Source organism: Mirounga leonina, unplaced genomic scaffold, assembly GCF_011800145.1.
Source record: "Mirounga leonina isolate KUSES-001 unplaced genomic scaffold, KU_Mleo_1.0 Mir_488, whole genome shotgun sequence".
NCBI lineage: Eukaryota > Metazoa > Chordata > Mammalia > Carnivora > Phocidae > Mirounga > Mirounga leonina.
Window position 1 is genome coordinate 2,340,079 of NW_023270777.1, and position 16,226 is coordinate 2,356,304.

Consider the following 16,226-nt stretch of genomic DNA (forward strand, 5'->3'; position numbering starts at 1 on the left):
CTACCCCAAACCCTTTTCTTGTGCCTATTGCTCCTCAAAGCCCTGACCTGCCCCTGGGCCAAGACAGTCAGGAGGCAGTCCATTTTTGCTTCCTGAGTCATCCCAGCAGGTGCTTAGGTGGTGATTCAGCCCCTTCCTCCAGGTGAGAAAACTTAAGCCCTCCCAACTCCAGCCCCCAAACCTCGGTTTCTCCACTGCAGGTGCTATCTGCAAACTGAGTCTGAAGGCAGGGAGCCCGAAGCCCGGGCTCCCCTGGGCCCCCACCCCCCGGGGCCCAGCGGTCAGCACTGTGGGTGCCTGAGAAGCGGCCTGGACCCAGCGCGGAGAGCCAGCAGCAACGAGGGCCGGACACCCAAGTCTCAGAGGCTGTCTCCGGGGAGCCCGGCTCCCCATTCAGCCCCAGGCCCGGCCCAAGCCCCAGGCCTCGGGTAATCGGATTAGGCAGCCGGCCTTGGCTCTCAGCTCTGAGCAGGAACGGCTCCGGCCCGGGGCAGCCCTACCTAGCCCGCGGTGACTCAGGGGAGAGGAGGGGCCCCGCTCCCTCTACCGGCACACCTGGGGGAGGGGAGAAGCAGCAAGCCACAGGCCACAGGCCACAGGCCACTGGCCTCCGGACTAGAAAGGGACCTGGACCGGGGGGACACAGAGGAATGCCAGGAATTCCCAGAAGTGGACAATCTCTGGAACACCAGAGAAGCCAGGTGGGGAGAAACAGGAAACAAGGCCCGGACAGGTCAATCCTAGAGAAACTGCTGGACCCAACTGGGGACAAGGAAGGTGCAGGAACCACAGAGCCATTTGGATTTTTTTATTCTCTTTTTAAATACTGTACAGTGAAAAATAAATACGCCTTCTCATCCACCAGACAAGGTTGGTCCCCCCCTCCCCCGGGGGACCTTGTCACCCCCCTTCATACACACCCCTGGTTCTACTCCAAAACCTTCCCCATGCCTCCCACCCACGTATACCCTTACTATCCCCGTCTTCCACAGTGATGAGGCCCCAGAAATGGGGGGTACAGGATGGGAGGAGGGATAGCAGGGGAGCCCCCCTGAACGGTCAAATCCGGGTGGGTCAAGGAGCACCCCGCACCAGCAGGCGGAGAATGGGGGTGTTCAGAGAGATCGGGGCATTAGAGGATAAAGGCACATCCAGTCTGATGGGGAAGGAGAGAGGCTCCCTCACCCTGGGGAAGGGTGGACAAGAGGGGGGGGGTATGACCCTGTTACACACCCCTCCACTAGCTCCTGGAGGTTGAGGGGGGACCCAAGCTGCTGTGCCACCCCCCTCCCCCCTAGATAAGAGCAGCTCCAGCGCAGGTCAGTCGGGCCTGGGAGGGCCATGGTGTTGGGCAGCAAGCGAGATGGAGAAGGGAGGGATGCAGGCTGGAGGTTTTATGAAACCCCGTTCACCAAACTACCCAACTCCAAGGGGGCGGAGAGCTCCCCATTCTCTGAGGGGCCCTTAGGAAGCTTGCTGACAGAGTCGCCCTGAGGGGAAGTGGGGAAGAAAAACGGGAGAGGAAGGAAGGAAGCCGGTCAGCAGAGATCCAGGTAATGCCAACCCCCCGCCATCCTAGTGCTCCTGGCGGCTGACCTGCCGCTCTCGGGGCTCTTACAGGCACCCGCAAAGTCCGAACCAAACTTCCCTGCCCTAGCCAAACCTTCTCTATTCCACACGCAGCCTAAACTCCATCGGACACCGGCTTCTCTGCGAATTCCCTGCGCCCCCTGGCCCTGGAGGCAACGCGGTGGGGTAAACGACACCCCGCCTGCCTACCTTCTGTCCTGGAAGAGAGTCCTCTGAGGCTTTAGTGCGTTCCAGGGGGGGCCGCTGGCGGCTCTGCGACTCGGCTCGGGAGATATAGTCCGCCACGGTCACTGCGCGAGGCAGAGGACCGAGAGTTTCAGAAGGAAGCGGGTATCCAGCTCCTGGACACCCACCAAGCCCCAACCCCCACCAAAAGGCACCCCGTTCTCTCCACTCTGGGGAAGGATGCCAGCACCCAGTGTTTGCTGACCTGGCTGACGGTCTCCACTGATGGAACCATCCGCCCGGTTCCCACGGTTACGGCGGCGGCGGCTCCGGTTCCGACGCTGGGGTCTCGACTCATCTTCTGTGGGGCACAGAAAACCCAAGCGGTGCATCTAATGCCCCGTACACCTCAATTCCTGCCCAGCTCTCCCTTCTCAGGCCCAGGCACAGCCCTTACCCAGACCATTCTCTGTCATGCTGGGCCCATCAGATTCCAGGCCTCCATCCATGACAGTCCGGTCCTCATCCGTGCGGCGGCGGCGGGAGCGGCGGCGCCTGGCACTTGCTGGGGGGGGTTCCCCAGGCTCTGAGTCAACTGGGGGCTCTGGTTCAGATGTGTCCAGTAGGCTGTAGGGATTACTGTCTGGATCTTTCAGCACTGGTCAGAGGAAGAGAAGGTGGTTATCGGGCGTCCATCATCCTTCCTTTCGGCCTGCATCCACAAACCCAGCCGTCTGATACCGGTACCTGAGCTGATAGATGAAGCGTTGTATCTCGTGGTGGGCCGGGGGGCAGGTGGGGGTCCCCTACCCCGGCCCCCAATCGGCCGCCTCCGGCTTTCTTCCCCCCGGGTTGGGGGATCCCGGTCACCTGGCCCGGCTCGGTTAGGCTCCTCCCTCTTCTCTGACTCGGTCTCAGAAGCTGTGGATGGGTCCGAGCTGGGGCCTGAAGGACACGCTGGGCTTCAATCCGGGTCACTCACCCCACCCCAGGATCCATCCCCCAGTCAGTCCCACCTTCAACGTGGCTGTCACCCTTTCCTCGAGACTCCACCCAGGCCTGGGCCTCTCCCCACAAGGCCCACGGTCGTCTTACCATAGGCGGGACCGCCTGTCCTCCGGCCCCGGCCGCGGCCCCCGTAGCTGCCCCCGTAGGTTCGCGTAGCGTGGAGGGAGGACGAGGAGCTCTCGTCCGTGGCGTATCCGGCCTTGTCGCTGCCACCGCTGCCCCGCCCACTCCCGGGAGGGCGGAAGCCCAGCCCAATCTGCCGAAGCTGCTCATCAATCTGCAGCCTCTCCAAGCGGAGCTGCTCCACCTCCTGGTCGGGCAGAAGGTGGAGAGGTACCGAAGGAGTGACGAGATCCACAACACTCCTCCCTCACTCGTGCTCCTTGGCCCCGACCGCCCCTAGCGACCTAAACTCTCAGGAACGGGAGAAAGACACTGGCTAAACGAAGAACATTATGGGATCCAACCCCACAGCCCCAAATCTCCACTCCGTGGTTTCCGTTCTCCTCAAACTGGGCACCACTGCTCCTAACTTCATCAGCCAGCAGCCTCTGCCTCCTTGCTACACCCACACCCTTCCGCTCCCCAGCTTCCGGCCTGGGTACCTGCAGGTAGGAGAGATGGTATTCCAGCAGGGCCTGGGCGTTGCTAATACTCTCCCGGGTACCCACGAATATGAAAGGAACCATCCCCTGCAGAGCAGAGAGGACGGGCATGGTTAGCGGGAGAGGAGTCAAGGCAAGTACCAACTCCACCCTGCCTCCTACGGAAGCTCACCCAGCGGGATCATTCTGGGTTCTGCAATACTAGGGGGACACAGAAGTTCCCGTCCCCCACCCCCCAGGAACCCCCATCCTCCGCCCTCTAGAAATCCCAGCCCCCAGAGGAGAACAAGAGAACAATGCCATCTGCTTCTGGAAACCAGTCTCTGGATGCAGCTGCCCCATACCTCCTCCCTGGGGTTCTTCTTGTCATTATCACCTTCTACTCGAACCCTCACCACACCAGATTTATCCACAATCTCCTGGATCACTTTCCCGTTCTTTCCAATCACTTTGCCTGAATGAGTAAAGGAGAAATTAGGCTTTTTTTTTTTTTAAAAACAGGTAAGATAAACAGTCTTCCAGCTCCTATATATAGATTCTGTTTAATTATTCTCTTGCTTCTAAGTTTCTCGTGAGTTCTCAGGACAAAATACTACAATCCAGAGAAATCTGTTCTTCCATTTTTGTCACTCTTCCGACAGACTGCTCTGTCCTCATGAAATTGGAAGTCCCCAGGGGGCTGCCGAGCCCAGAACAGCTTTAGGGGATCTCACACCTGGCCCTCCCCCACACTCCCTCCTATGCGTACACACCCGCAACTCACCAACAAGGTTCCTGGGCACTTGCACGGAGTCCTCCGAAAACTCAAGGTAGCTCCGGGCCTGTCGGCACGCCTCAGGAGTCTATGAGGAGAGGAGGGGGGTTGTTACTCAGACCCTGATCCTCCTGCTTCTCTCTGCCTTTGGGAACGTGTGCTGCCACCAAAGTCAGGGAGGGAGGTCCACCGAACACTCGCCTCGCTCTTCCCCCAAGGGACCTAAACCACAGCTGTCTTTCGCTGACCTCCCCATAGATGCGGAAAGTGCAGGTCTCTTCACCCAACTCGATGGCCGTCACCCCGGGTACTTTTCGGGCCTGCTGGATGTTGGCACCGTGAGTCCCAATGGCCAGTCCCATCAGGTCTTCTCGCACGGTGAACTCCTCCTGAAAGGCGGCTGCCAACTGCTTACTTGTCTGAAAGGAAAAGGCACAGTGAGGTTTGTGGTGGTGGAACCCCAGACACCTGTCCCAGGTACCTACCTGACACTGCAGGACCTCAAGGAGAGAAGAATGTGTGAAAACAAGCCAGAACCACCCTGGATCCAACCACGGGGACCCGTACAGAGAATTCAGGAACCTTTCCGTCCACCCCCTACCTGGCAAACACCAATGGCTTGGCGGGGAGGGGAAGCACATGAGGCAGAGTTTGGGCTGGAGCCACCACAGTTCTGGATGTGGTTCTAACACTATCTGGTTATGCGATCCTGAACACAACACACTCTCAGGGTCTCTATTCTGTCATCTGCTAAACGATTACACCGGACTTACCCCGCCCCCAAACTCTCAGGAGATTAAATAAGGTTATAATAATGATTAAATAAGGATTAAATAAGGTGTGAAAAACCCTTTCCCAAGATAAATGCAAAAGTAAGAAACTATGATTACCTTAACCAAACTAGTATCAGCTCCCAAAATAATGAACAGAAAGCAAGGGGCTGAGAAAAGCATAAAAGGAGCCCATTATGGAACAACACACTGCCACTTCATTTCTCGGCCAGGCCTTAGATAGCTGGGCACAAGGGCAGGAAGACGGGGAGGGTTCTGGAAGAGGGAGTCCTAGGTAGAAGCACCAAACAGGAGAGCTATCTGAAAGGGGACATTCCCGATTCCAGTCCACTACTCCTACTTACAAGACAGAAGGGACTACATTACGGCGAAGGCTTACATGAGGCAAGAAGAAAAAGCAGACAAAAAGGGAATACACTGGGTGTTCAAATAACTAAGGGAGGGAGGGAGAGGATACACAATGATTTACAAACATCCTCTAAAGAAGTTTACCCAGGGCTGAATTTCTTTTTTTTTTCTTAAAGATTTTATTTATTTATTTGAGACAGAGAGAATGAGAGAGAGAGCATAAGAGGGGGAAGGGTCAGAGGGAGAAGCAGACTCCCCGCCGAGCAGGGAGCCCGATGCGGGACTCGATCCAGGGACTCCAGGATCATGACCCGAGCCGAAGGCAGTCGCCCAACCAACTGAGCCACCCAGGCGCCCCCAGGGCTGAATTTCTTAAACTGCCTGATGGGTACAAGGGTACCTGTTTTGTTATCTTTTTCCTTTACACAGGCAACATTTCAAAGTAATTTAAAAAAATTAGGGGAAAAAAAAAAGAACAAGCTCTCTCAAAAACAAACTTTGCACTTATGGCTAACTTAGCTATCTGCACATTTTAAGAGATTTTATTTATATATTTGAGAGAACGAGAGGGCAGAGGGAGCGTGCACGAGGACAGAGAGACTCATGAGCAGGCTCTGCGCTGAGCATGGAGTACAACTCGGGGCTCGATCTCACGACCCTGAGATCAGGACCTAAGCCAAAATCAAGTCAGATGCTCAGCCGACTGAGCCACCCAGGCGCCCCATATCTGGCACTCTTCACCACACTGATCAATAAACCAGGGCCTAGGAGAGCTGAAGTCTAGCTTCGGCCACCAGGGAATCTGCTCATTGGGAACCGGAGCAGACGTACTTCATACCATCTCGGGGTGAGGGTGAATTTTTAACTGCCACCGCCCTGAGTAGTGGCATCCCTGGAGAAGTGAAAGATCACCATGCTCCACAATTTGCACAGGCTCAGAGAAGAGCCTCCCCAAAAGATCAGTTCTCTTGATAAATGGAAATGGATGGACGCACACACACCCTACTTGTGTAGGATGGTATGACACCTAAGAAAAGGGAATCTGACCACCTTAAGACATCAGAACTCAAAAAGACCTCGTGGAAATATTCTAGTCTAACTACCTCATTCTCACAGACAGAGCTAAAGCTCAGTGAAACCAAATGCTCTGCCAAAGGTCAATATTTGACAAAGCGAGACTTGGGATTTCAAGTCCAGTGGTCTTTCCAGCGTACAAATGGTTCTCAAATATACCCTGCAAAGCAGTTTGATTCTCAGAGGTGATCTGGGGGAGGCCAGTGGAGGTCAGGGCCACACCCGCCTCTTCCACTTTTAGACAGAGCTGCTCTGATTGATCTGTTTAGGCATCGTGCTTTCAAGTAAAATTTCACTTGATCAAAGGGTCCCATGGTTAAGAAAAAAACTGGAAAACTGTACTATTATAACACGATGGAGCTCTGCCATCTGGAGGAGTCTGGGATAAAATAGCAGACCCAGGTTTAATGGCCCAGAAAGACCTTAGTCTTTTTGTTCTGTAAACACAAGAGCATGGGTGGAGGATGGGACAGGAAGGGGGGACGACAACAATACCATTCAGCAGCAAAAAGTAGAGCCCAAATTTACCTCTAGGTGCTTGGTAGCTTCTTCATTGCGGGACATGAGTAGCAGTTTGGTGCGCAGGCTTCGGAAATGCATGTCACCCAGCAGGGATGCCCGCTTCACAGGAGCTTCTGTGGTCGACTGGGAAGAAACCAATGGAAAAGTCACTAAAACGGACTTTGAATACACACTGGGGAAGAGCCAGGAGCTGGGAATCGCGATGCCCGAGTCTCTGGAAAAGGACAGGAATTAAGAAATGAAGCGAGAGGAGGAAAATCATCATCAGTCTCACAAGGGCCTACCATCTGGGCAACTAAGGGAAGTGATTTTAGGCAGCAGGCCGAGGTGAGAACTGTAGTCTATTTTCTGAGAGTCCAAATACACAAGGGAGGGTCCAGCCCAGACTGTGATATGATGGCCAGGCTAAAAAAAATAAATTAAGGTCAGACATGAGGGAAGACTAAGGGAACGTGGGGCTACCTGGGCCCACAGGGGTTAGGAGCCATAAAAAGCCTTCTTTGACAAATAGAAGCATATCTGAGCTCCTTCCTTTCTGCAAAGGAGTTCAATAGGGAGAAGGAAAAATCGCTGCAGGGGTTTGGGTGCAAGTCAGGCAGGCAACTCACCAGAATGAAGAGCTCACTATTTGTGATGTTGAGAAAGATGCAGTTCGCTCCCAATGCTTTCTTGAACTCTTTATGGACGTTTTCGTTGGAGCAGCTGCCGAGAAAGAGAAGAATGCTCCGTGGGCACAGTGTAGCGGGCAAAGGTTCGGGGGAGAGACGGACCACAAAAATGAGAAAAGAGGAAGGACCGCAGTGAGAGAACAGGGATGAATAAAGCGAGGGACTGGGAGCCAGAAGGGCTCTGGAGGCCCAAGGGAACAGGAGGGAAGACTGACAGTAGGAGTGGGGCCTGGAGAAGAAGGGCAGACAGGAGGACCGTCAAGGGGGCCCCCACCCCAACATCCCTAACTCACGCCTCTCTCAGATCCTCAGGCACAGCCATGGTAACCTTGAAGAAGCTGCCTTTGGTTGCCAGGGGATTGGGATTCACTGGCCGGAGCCGTTCCAGGGTCACAATCTCGTTGTAAGTGGCATCGCAGGCGGCGTATTCGATGACATAGAACTGGCAGAAAGAGAGAAGGGAAAAAACAAGTGTGGATGACCGGAACGTCTGCCTCCCCCCTTTCATTGACTAGGACGTGTGCCTCCCATCACTCACATCTCCCTTCATCATCCGCACCCGGGCCAGCCACCAGCCACAAGGTTCCTGCTCGTTGGCTCGAGAATATACCTGAAGGTGAAAATAAAAGAGATACTGAGGACCACCCAAAAACATCAAACCAGAACAGGCATTCAGACACTTAGGAGGCACATTACATAGAAACAAAGGAAACTCAAGGAAGGAGTGGATTAAAAACCAGAGGGTGGGGGCGCCTGGGTGGCTCAGTCGTTAAGCGTCTGCCTTCGGCTCAGGTCATGATCCCAGGGTCCTGGGATCGAGCCCCACATTGGGCTCCCTGCTCCTCGGGAAGCCTGCTTCTCCCTCTCCCACTCCCCCTGCTTGTGTTCCCTCTCTCACTGTGTCTGTCAAATAAATAAAATCTTAAAAAACAAAAAAACCAGAGGGTGCTGTCCCCATAAACAGAGAGAAGGTGACTCCCCTAAAACTGGGAAGCTCCCGGGAGTTTGATCACAACAGCGACAGACAGGGAACCGGTGCATCTCTCTTCCACAGCCTACCAGGCTGGGCACAGTAGCTTAGCGTGGGGAGGGAGACTGAACAAACCGGCGAGGAGCCTAGGGTACTAGTATCAGGGCAAGGGAGACGCAATCCTGGGCAAAGTGACATTTAGAAAGGGTGGAGCCCGTGGCCCTTACCTCCACCTCGTCCCCTTCTGTGATCTCCTTATTATAGTCAGCTGGAGGTGGTAGCCGGACATCCCCAAAAGGAATCTGCCTCTCACTCTGCCAGCTGCCAAGGGAAACAGTGACATGAAAGCTATTCGGGCTAACGTGGTTGTCCATTTCTTCAGGAAGGGGTTACTGCCTCCACCGGGCAACTTCCACCTTCCCCGGTGATTAGAGGCTAAATCCCAGGCCCTGCTCCAGAGCAGTGTCTTCTCTCTTGCTAGAACCTAATACTAGGTCAAAAGTCCCCCACTCTCACCAAATTTCAGCCCGTTCTTCTCCTGGGATCCACCTAAGTTGACCACCCAAAGCTCTGGCTCTCCCCACCTATTACATGCCTCATAGGACTCAGCCGCCCCCTCCTCTCCATCCTCCTTGTAGGATCTAGTATGCTGGATTCTCTATTCCCAAGGTCTTACTTGTTTTCAAAGTAGATGGTAACAGAGTCTTCATGGACATCCTTCACAAAGCCCTAGAATGGATTGTAGAACAAAGTAAGAAAAAAAAAAAAGAAAAAGAAAGAAAAAAAGAAAACGACAATTTACCACCATCAAGGGAACAGAAACAGAGACCATTACCTCGAGTTTTAGACCGGGACACAAGCAATCTAAAATAGGGCCAGAAAAACCTGTGCTGGGGAAAAGACATGAACGTTGAGGTAGAGACAAAGGAAATGACATTGACATGGAAAGAGAAGTGGCAAAATCTAGAACTAAGATGAGACAAATTCAACAGAAGGGGGAAACATCACCTGCACGAGAACAGCCTGGAAACTGATGGGTCTACTAAGGCTCCCACAGGGGCCTCCCTGTCTGTCAGCCTCCCGTTATGCTGAGCAACTTGCCAGAGTTCAATTAAAATACCAACCACACTCAGCAAGGCTAAGAATATCCCATGAGACAGTGTGAGGCTGTCCTGGGACACCTAGAGGACATCAGGATCCGCCAAGAGAGAAGGGTCTAGCTCCCCAACGACAGCAAGAGGCCTGAGCAAACTTGGGCCCTTCGTGCCTGGGTCCTAGATGAATACTCAGAACACTGATGAAGTTCAAAACGATGACCACGATTTACAGAAGGAAAAATCAGGACTTCGGAGATGTGAGATTTCTTAATGCTGGACTTATGACACACTACTATGAATCTGAAAAAGACAAAAAGACCCCCAAATTGAGATGACGATGTGGGAGAGAACAGGGATGACTGAACAGCTCGTCCACTTCCTACTGTCTGTGTCCTCACTGAAGAAGCCAAAGCTATGCGCTCAATCCTATGCTCCCAATTTTTCCACCTTCTCTAATTTTCACATACTCAAAATTAGGGATTGCTAATTCTGAAAGTCCAGTTTATCGATTTGTTCTTTTGTAACTGAGCTTTTGGTTTCCTATCTAAGAAATCTTTGCCTAATCCAACACCACAAAGCTTTCTCCTATTTCTTCTACAAGTTTCATAGTTTTTATTTTACACTTAGGTCTATGATCTGCTTTAAGTTTTGTATATGGTGCAAGATATGATCAAAGCTCGTTTTTTACCCATGGATAGCCAGTTTGAACACCATTTGTTGAAAAGACTACCCTTTCTCTACTGAACTGCCTTTTCACTTTTGTCAAATTCAGGAAGTACAAATTAATGTATTACTAACAAAAAGCAGATAGGTGGTTGACAGAACTTTTGGGAGTGATGGAAATATCTTAATTGTGGTGATGGTATGACATGTATCTACAGGGATACATAAACGGGTATCTACGTCAAAAACCTATCAAACTATACTCTGAATGCATGTACTTCATTGTTTGTATCTCAATAAAGCTGTTAACAAAAAACGAGGGGTTGGGGCACTTGGGTGGCTCCACTGGTTGAGTGTCTGACTCTTGGTTTCGGCTCAGGTCATGGTCTTGGGGTTGTGGGGAGCTGGGTGTTGGGCTCCACACTCAGCGGGGAGTCTGCAGGGAGCCTGCTTGGGATTCTCTCTCTCTGCCTTCCCCCCTCAATTAAATAAATCTTTAAAATAAAAAAAGTAGGTGTTCCAAAAGGCTAACACACAAGAACCATTCCTGAGCCCTGCAAGTAGGCACAGCAGTTGAGCGGGCACAGCAGTTGAGCGTAGGAGAGAAAACACGACAAACGCACACCTGTGTCACTCCCACCTCAACGAACTGGTCACACGTAAATTTACCATACTGCTATCCCCTCACGGTGGGAAAATCTAAACCCAAATTTTACTCTTGGTACCAGCTGGCCATCCTGCTCTTCTTTCAGAATCAGATCTTGTTCCGCCAGCTCACGACCCAGAGCTTTATACTATAGCCCAAGGTGTCTGGTCCTCCTGGCGCCTGGCCTCCTCCTCCTCCTCCGTGCTTTCCTTTCCCCGGTCATTCCCCAGGTTTCCTCCACTCTTCGTTCAGATGCACCTATATGCTGCCCACTACTCTGCACTTCTGCTCCTCACTATTTGCCCCAGTCCTTCTTCCTTTTTGGGTTCTTCTCTTAGCTCCTCATTGAGCGTCCTCCTCCTGCCTTCCATAACCGCGAACATGGCATCCCTCTCCTCTTCTTTTCTCCCTTTATGAGGGTCTGTCTGGATTTCTAGAAACATTTCAACCAGCTTCTTCTGTTGACTTTATCCAATTCTTTCCCCAAAATGTCTACCTCCAAACTTGAAAAATAGTTTGAGAATTAGCTTTTCTCAAAACATCTCAGGGATGAGATAAAAGGAGTGGAGGAGTTAGAAGAGAACCACTTGTCTGCCTCCTTTGTGAAGAGATTCCCACTCCCAGGTAAACTCCTTCACAAAGGACGTGTCCGGGACTCTAATCCGATTCTCCCCCAACATGTTAGGGTTGGCCCTCAGGCAGAGGTAGCACTACCACTCCGTTTTCTCCAGCTACCGTGATCCATCCCCAAAGCAGAAATGCAGAGCTCAGAATGGAGTTTTCCCTCACACTACTCAGTTCAACCAAACGCCACACACTCTTACACTTCTAGGGTCTTTTTCCTTCACATATTCTGCAGCACAAGCTTTCTCCTCAACTTCGTATTCCAGTCCAGTCTCTGCTCCTTAACTTCACCCACATCACCCATATTTTTCCTCCAAAGACACCAGTGGTAGAAAGTGAGCTCCTAGTTCTGCTCAGTCCATGCTCATTAAGGAGATAAGCAGGGGAGGGCAGGAGCAGGAGAGTCAATCTCTAGAAAGCCAACCAGATCCGAAGAATGACTCAATTCAGTGGCTGCGGCATATCCTGGCTTTGGCTTACAGGGCCTAGGACCAGAGAGAGGGAGAGCGGCCCAAGGTTTCTAGATACTCAGGTTCCTTAAATTAGAAGATATGAAATTAGTCCCCACCTCCGCCCTATCTTCTAATCCTGGGATCTCAAAAGAAAGGAGGGAGTTCTAGGAGAAAAGCAGGAGGGGTCTGGGTAAAAACCACAGGTCGAAGCTGAGGACGCGATATTCCTTAAGACAGGAATGGGAATGTGGCTATCCACTTAAGGTCCGGAAAGTTGGATGATCGTGCCCTGAAAGGTGAACAGATATTTCATTTGGGAGAGTACGACTTAAAGAATAAGATACATTTAGGTACCAGCAGGAAAGGAAGAGCTGGTGGGATAGCTACAGGGTAACAGAGATCCCAGATCTGACATATGCAGTGCTATCGTGGAAGAAAATGAACAACAGGACCCAATTCTGAGAGAGGAGAAAGGGGCCTTCCCAAATTTATATTCTAGAAGCAATGTAAACATTCCTTGACCCACACCAAAGTTTGCTGAGTCATGAATACTAAATCAGTAGGAAGGTCAGAATGGTAAGTATCTACATGGCACTAAAAGTTGAAGAAAGATTAGTCTGAATTTAGGGATTTATTGTTGTTTTCAAATGAGCCATGAGGCAGAAAATGCTAACGTGCCCAGAACACAAAATCCACATCACCTGGCTTTCAGCTCAACTCCAAACTCTACTTTCTGAGCATCCTGTCCCTAATTCACCCAAGTCTATCACTGCCATAGCCCACAGGGGAAAAGAGAAAGATTCTGAGAGAGATTTTGTGTCGGACACGTATATGTGGAAAGGAAAACATCTCCCTTCCCATCCGTCCCACACAGTTAATCTGAACTGGATACCGATCTTTCCCAGCTATGCTTAGTGCCTATGCTTCCTAGAACAAAAGCAAACATCGTATCTCAGTCTCAAACTCAATTTAAGAATCGCTTTTCTTGGAACCTAGAGGTGAGAGGTGGGACACACCCAGATGAAGGACAAGATACTGGGGGGAAATGAGGCCAAAATCTTAGGAAGAAGGGTATTTCAACAGAGATAACCCAAGTTTGAGGAAAAAGGATACAAGAGACAAACGTATTCTATCAGAATCAGAAAGGAATTAGAGACGTTTGCCAAAGAAAACAAATGCTACGGAGGCAGGCTAGAAGAAAAAGTCTTCTGAGTTAGAAAAGTATGCAGAAAAGATGACAGAAGAGATCAGTCGGGAGCTTCCTTCAGACTCGGAATAAGGTGGTTCCCGGAGGGCACACGAGTTTTAGGATAAAAAGCTGAAGACTTAGGTTGACAGGATAAGTTAAGATAAAGAGACAAGGGTGGCCACAGGCACTGAAGAGAAAGAAATCTCGTGAGCGAAGCAAGGCAGAAACGGACAGGCTTTTAAGGGTGGGTAAAAAAAATCACTACACTCAACTTACCAACTGGAGCCAGGGCAGAAACCTTCCACTACAAGGGCAAAGACGAGACCCTTCCCGTTACAGGACTTCACGGGAAAAGAGTTGGAGAAAGTCATTTCCAAGGGCATGAAGACGGAGAGGTCTTCTACAGGAAGAAAAGGCCCAAAAGAAGTGAAAGAAAGGGGGCTCTTCTCCTCCCATGGGATAAGAAGGCATCTCTGCTCTGGCTCCTCAGGGTAAAATGAAGGAAGACGGAAATCAGGAAAGTCTCTGCCACCATTCCAGGCTTGAAGTCCAAAGAGGATCAAAAGTAACAAAAAAAATTTGACCCCAGAGGGGTCTCCCTCTGGCTTCACCCCAATGGGAAAACAGTGTCCTAGATAATGGGTTCGCAAGGCGGTAGGAGAAGGAGCTCTGTGGACCCAAACCCTGGGCAAGGGAAGAGCTGAGGTGAACGAGGACCCTTAAAGACAAACCCCCTTCTTCAAAAAAAAGGCCACCAGGTGCCCAGATTGAGGGAGCTGGCCAGAAGTGTTCCAGAAGTGGAAATCCTTCACAAGACCTCATGGGATCCCCCCACTTGGAGATCAGGAACGGGAGGCTTAGCAGGCTCCCGATGAAGAACCTACAAGGAATGATCTAAAGACAGCTGAGGTCAAAGCGATACAAAAAGGAGCGCAGCCCGCAGAATGGTCGACCAGAGGGCCTTGGGGTAAAGGGGTGCGGTGCGAGCCTGGGGGAAAGATGCCACCTTACGGCTGCGAGGCACCTTGCCTGGTTACAGCCCAGAGGTGCGGAGGTCACAGATAGCAAATGCCATAAATGGATTTTGACCGTTTCTCCTTGGCTTGGCCGCAGAAATGCAGCATGGAAGTGGGGTGAGTCCTCCAGAGGCAGAGGCCTCTCCGAGGAAGATCAAAGGATCGAATATGGGACGGCCTTCCCGAGGGGATAATAGGGAAGAATAAAGAGAATTCTCCATGTGCTCGGGCCGTGGCGGGGGGGAGGTGGTTAAGGCCCCAGGTAGGGCTTCCACCGGGAAAACAAGAAGCGTCAAGGAGAAGCTGGGGAAATGGGGTCTCCTCGCGGGGGGAGGGGGCGGCGGGCGCTGATCCGAGCACAATAATGCCCGACGTTCGTTCGCTCTCTCCGAGACGGGGGAGGGGGTGAGGGCAGGTGTAGCCAACGCAGGCGCCGAGGCACGAGGAAGGGGCTTCACTCGCAGAGCTGCCCCGGGGGACGCGGGCGGGAGCGCGGGGCCAGGGCTCGCAGGGCCAGGACGTGGCTCGAGCAGCACGGTCCCGCCCCGCTGCCCCCTCCCCGGCGGGGGGAGGGGGCCGCACGCGGGTGTCCGCGGCCGCCGCACCGCCTCACCTTGTAGAAGGCCCCGTTGGAGCCGCGCACCTCGACGGGCAGTCCCGGCTCCACGTCCCCCGCGGAGGCCAGGCCGCCCATGGCGCCGCCGCCGCCGCCGCCGCCGACTGCCCCGGCGGCGGCGGCGGCGGCGGCGGTCTGAGTCCGGGCCGGGCCAGGCCCCCGGCGTCTCCCCGGGGGAGGAGCCGGAGGGGGAGCCGCGGGGGGCGGGAGCCGGGCCGGCCCCACCGCGGCCCTGCCACAGCCGACGAGCAGGGGGCCGGGGCCGGGCCGCTCCCCGTCCGCCGCCGCCGCCGCCGCCGCCTTGGTCTCCGCCACCGTGAGGGAAACGGCCGCCGCCGCCGCCGCCTTCGTCACCTCAGCTTCCGCCTGCCGCCGCCCCCGCTGCTGCCTCAGTCCCGGGACCCGCTGCTGCCGCTGCCTCTCCACGGCCTCCACCTCCCCCTGCCGCCGCCGCCGCCGCCTACTGCGCAGGCGCACCGGGCACCCGCCCGCCGCGCGCGGGGCCCCGAGGGCCACGGCGCAGGCGTCAAGGCTGGCGACCCAGCTCGCGCTCGCCAGCACATCAGGGCTTCCACACTCCCTTTCGCTCTCGCGCGCCCCCGCCTGGTCGCTTGCTCGCGCTTGCGCAGAACGAGACGGCTCTCTTTCTTCGCCACCCCCCCACTCCACCGCCCACATCTCTTCCTTTCCCCGCCCCACAACACTGGGAGCTAACCAATCGTGCGGAGGGAGGGGCCGAGCCCACTCAGTCGGATTGGATTTCTGCGGCTCCCGGTCAGGCCACACCCACTTCCCGCCGGGAGCGTCCCGGGGCTGGGGCAACTTAGGGATGGGCATGCGCCTGGATGACTGCTTGGTCACTTTCCCCACCTTTGTCTTTCTCGGTGCGCACGCTCCAAAGGAAAAAAAAAAAAAAAAAAAAAAAAAAAAGCCTGGCGCGCACGCGCGGGGCTTAATCGTCCACATGCGTGCATCGACTCTTACGAGCGTCCGTAACTCCGGCTGTAGATTTAGCAGCCGCGTTCTTGCTGATCGTGCATACAACGGAAGGTTAAAGGGTAATTTCAAGGCAGTACCGAAAGGCAAAGGCAACATAGATTAGCACAAGATTTGATCTCCAAATGCTGAGGAAATTCGAAATGGGAAAAAATGTTGTGGAGTAAGGGTAGTAGAGGGAAAACTTCGGATTCCTGAACCAAGATAAGAAATTGAGTTGTAGAGATGAACATACAGTAGCACAGAAATTAGAATCGTGTTGTGCCTTTAATCATTTAGCAAGTATTTGTTTCGCCCTCCCTGTGTTCCAATCACTGTGTGCTAAGCGTTAGGGATGCAAAGACAAGATACAGTCCCCAAAACAAGGATTTTATAATGCATCGGGAAGGGACAAACAAGTTTAAACCAACTCAGAAATAAGTGCATAGGGTT

General features: G+C 53.1%; 1 protein-coding gene across 1 annotated transcript; it reads right to left on the bottom strand.

The window, feature by feature from the left end:
- Window positions 1–793: 793 nt before the first annotated feature.
- Window positions 794–15,245, bottom strand: FXR2 (FMR1 autosomal homolog 2). Its single transcript, XM_034989508.1, has 17 exons — window positions 14,796–15,245; window positions 9,172–9,224; window positions 8,723–8,816; window positions 8,064–8,135; window positions 7,819–7,967; window positions 7,466–7,559; window positions 6,864–6,980; window positions 4,371–4,541; window positions 4,132–4,210; window positions 3,713–3,822; window positions 3,369–3,455; window positions 2,851–3,073; window positions 2,503–2,700; window positions 2,213–2,413; window positions 2,021–2,116; window positions 1,780–1,880; window positions 794–1,490 (listed from the first exon to the last, which is right to left on the bottom strand). The coding sequence occupies exons 1-17, from the start codon at window positions 14,874–14,876 to the stop codon at window positions 1,395–1,397; spliced, it is 2,022 nt and encodes a 673-aa protein (XP_034845399.1). The 5' UTR covers window positions 14,877–15,245; the 3' UTR covers window positions 794–1,394.
- Window positions 15,246–16,226: the final 981 nt, after the last annotated feature.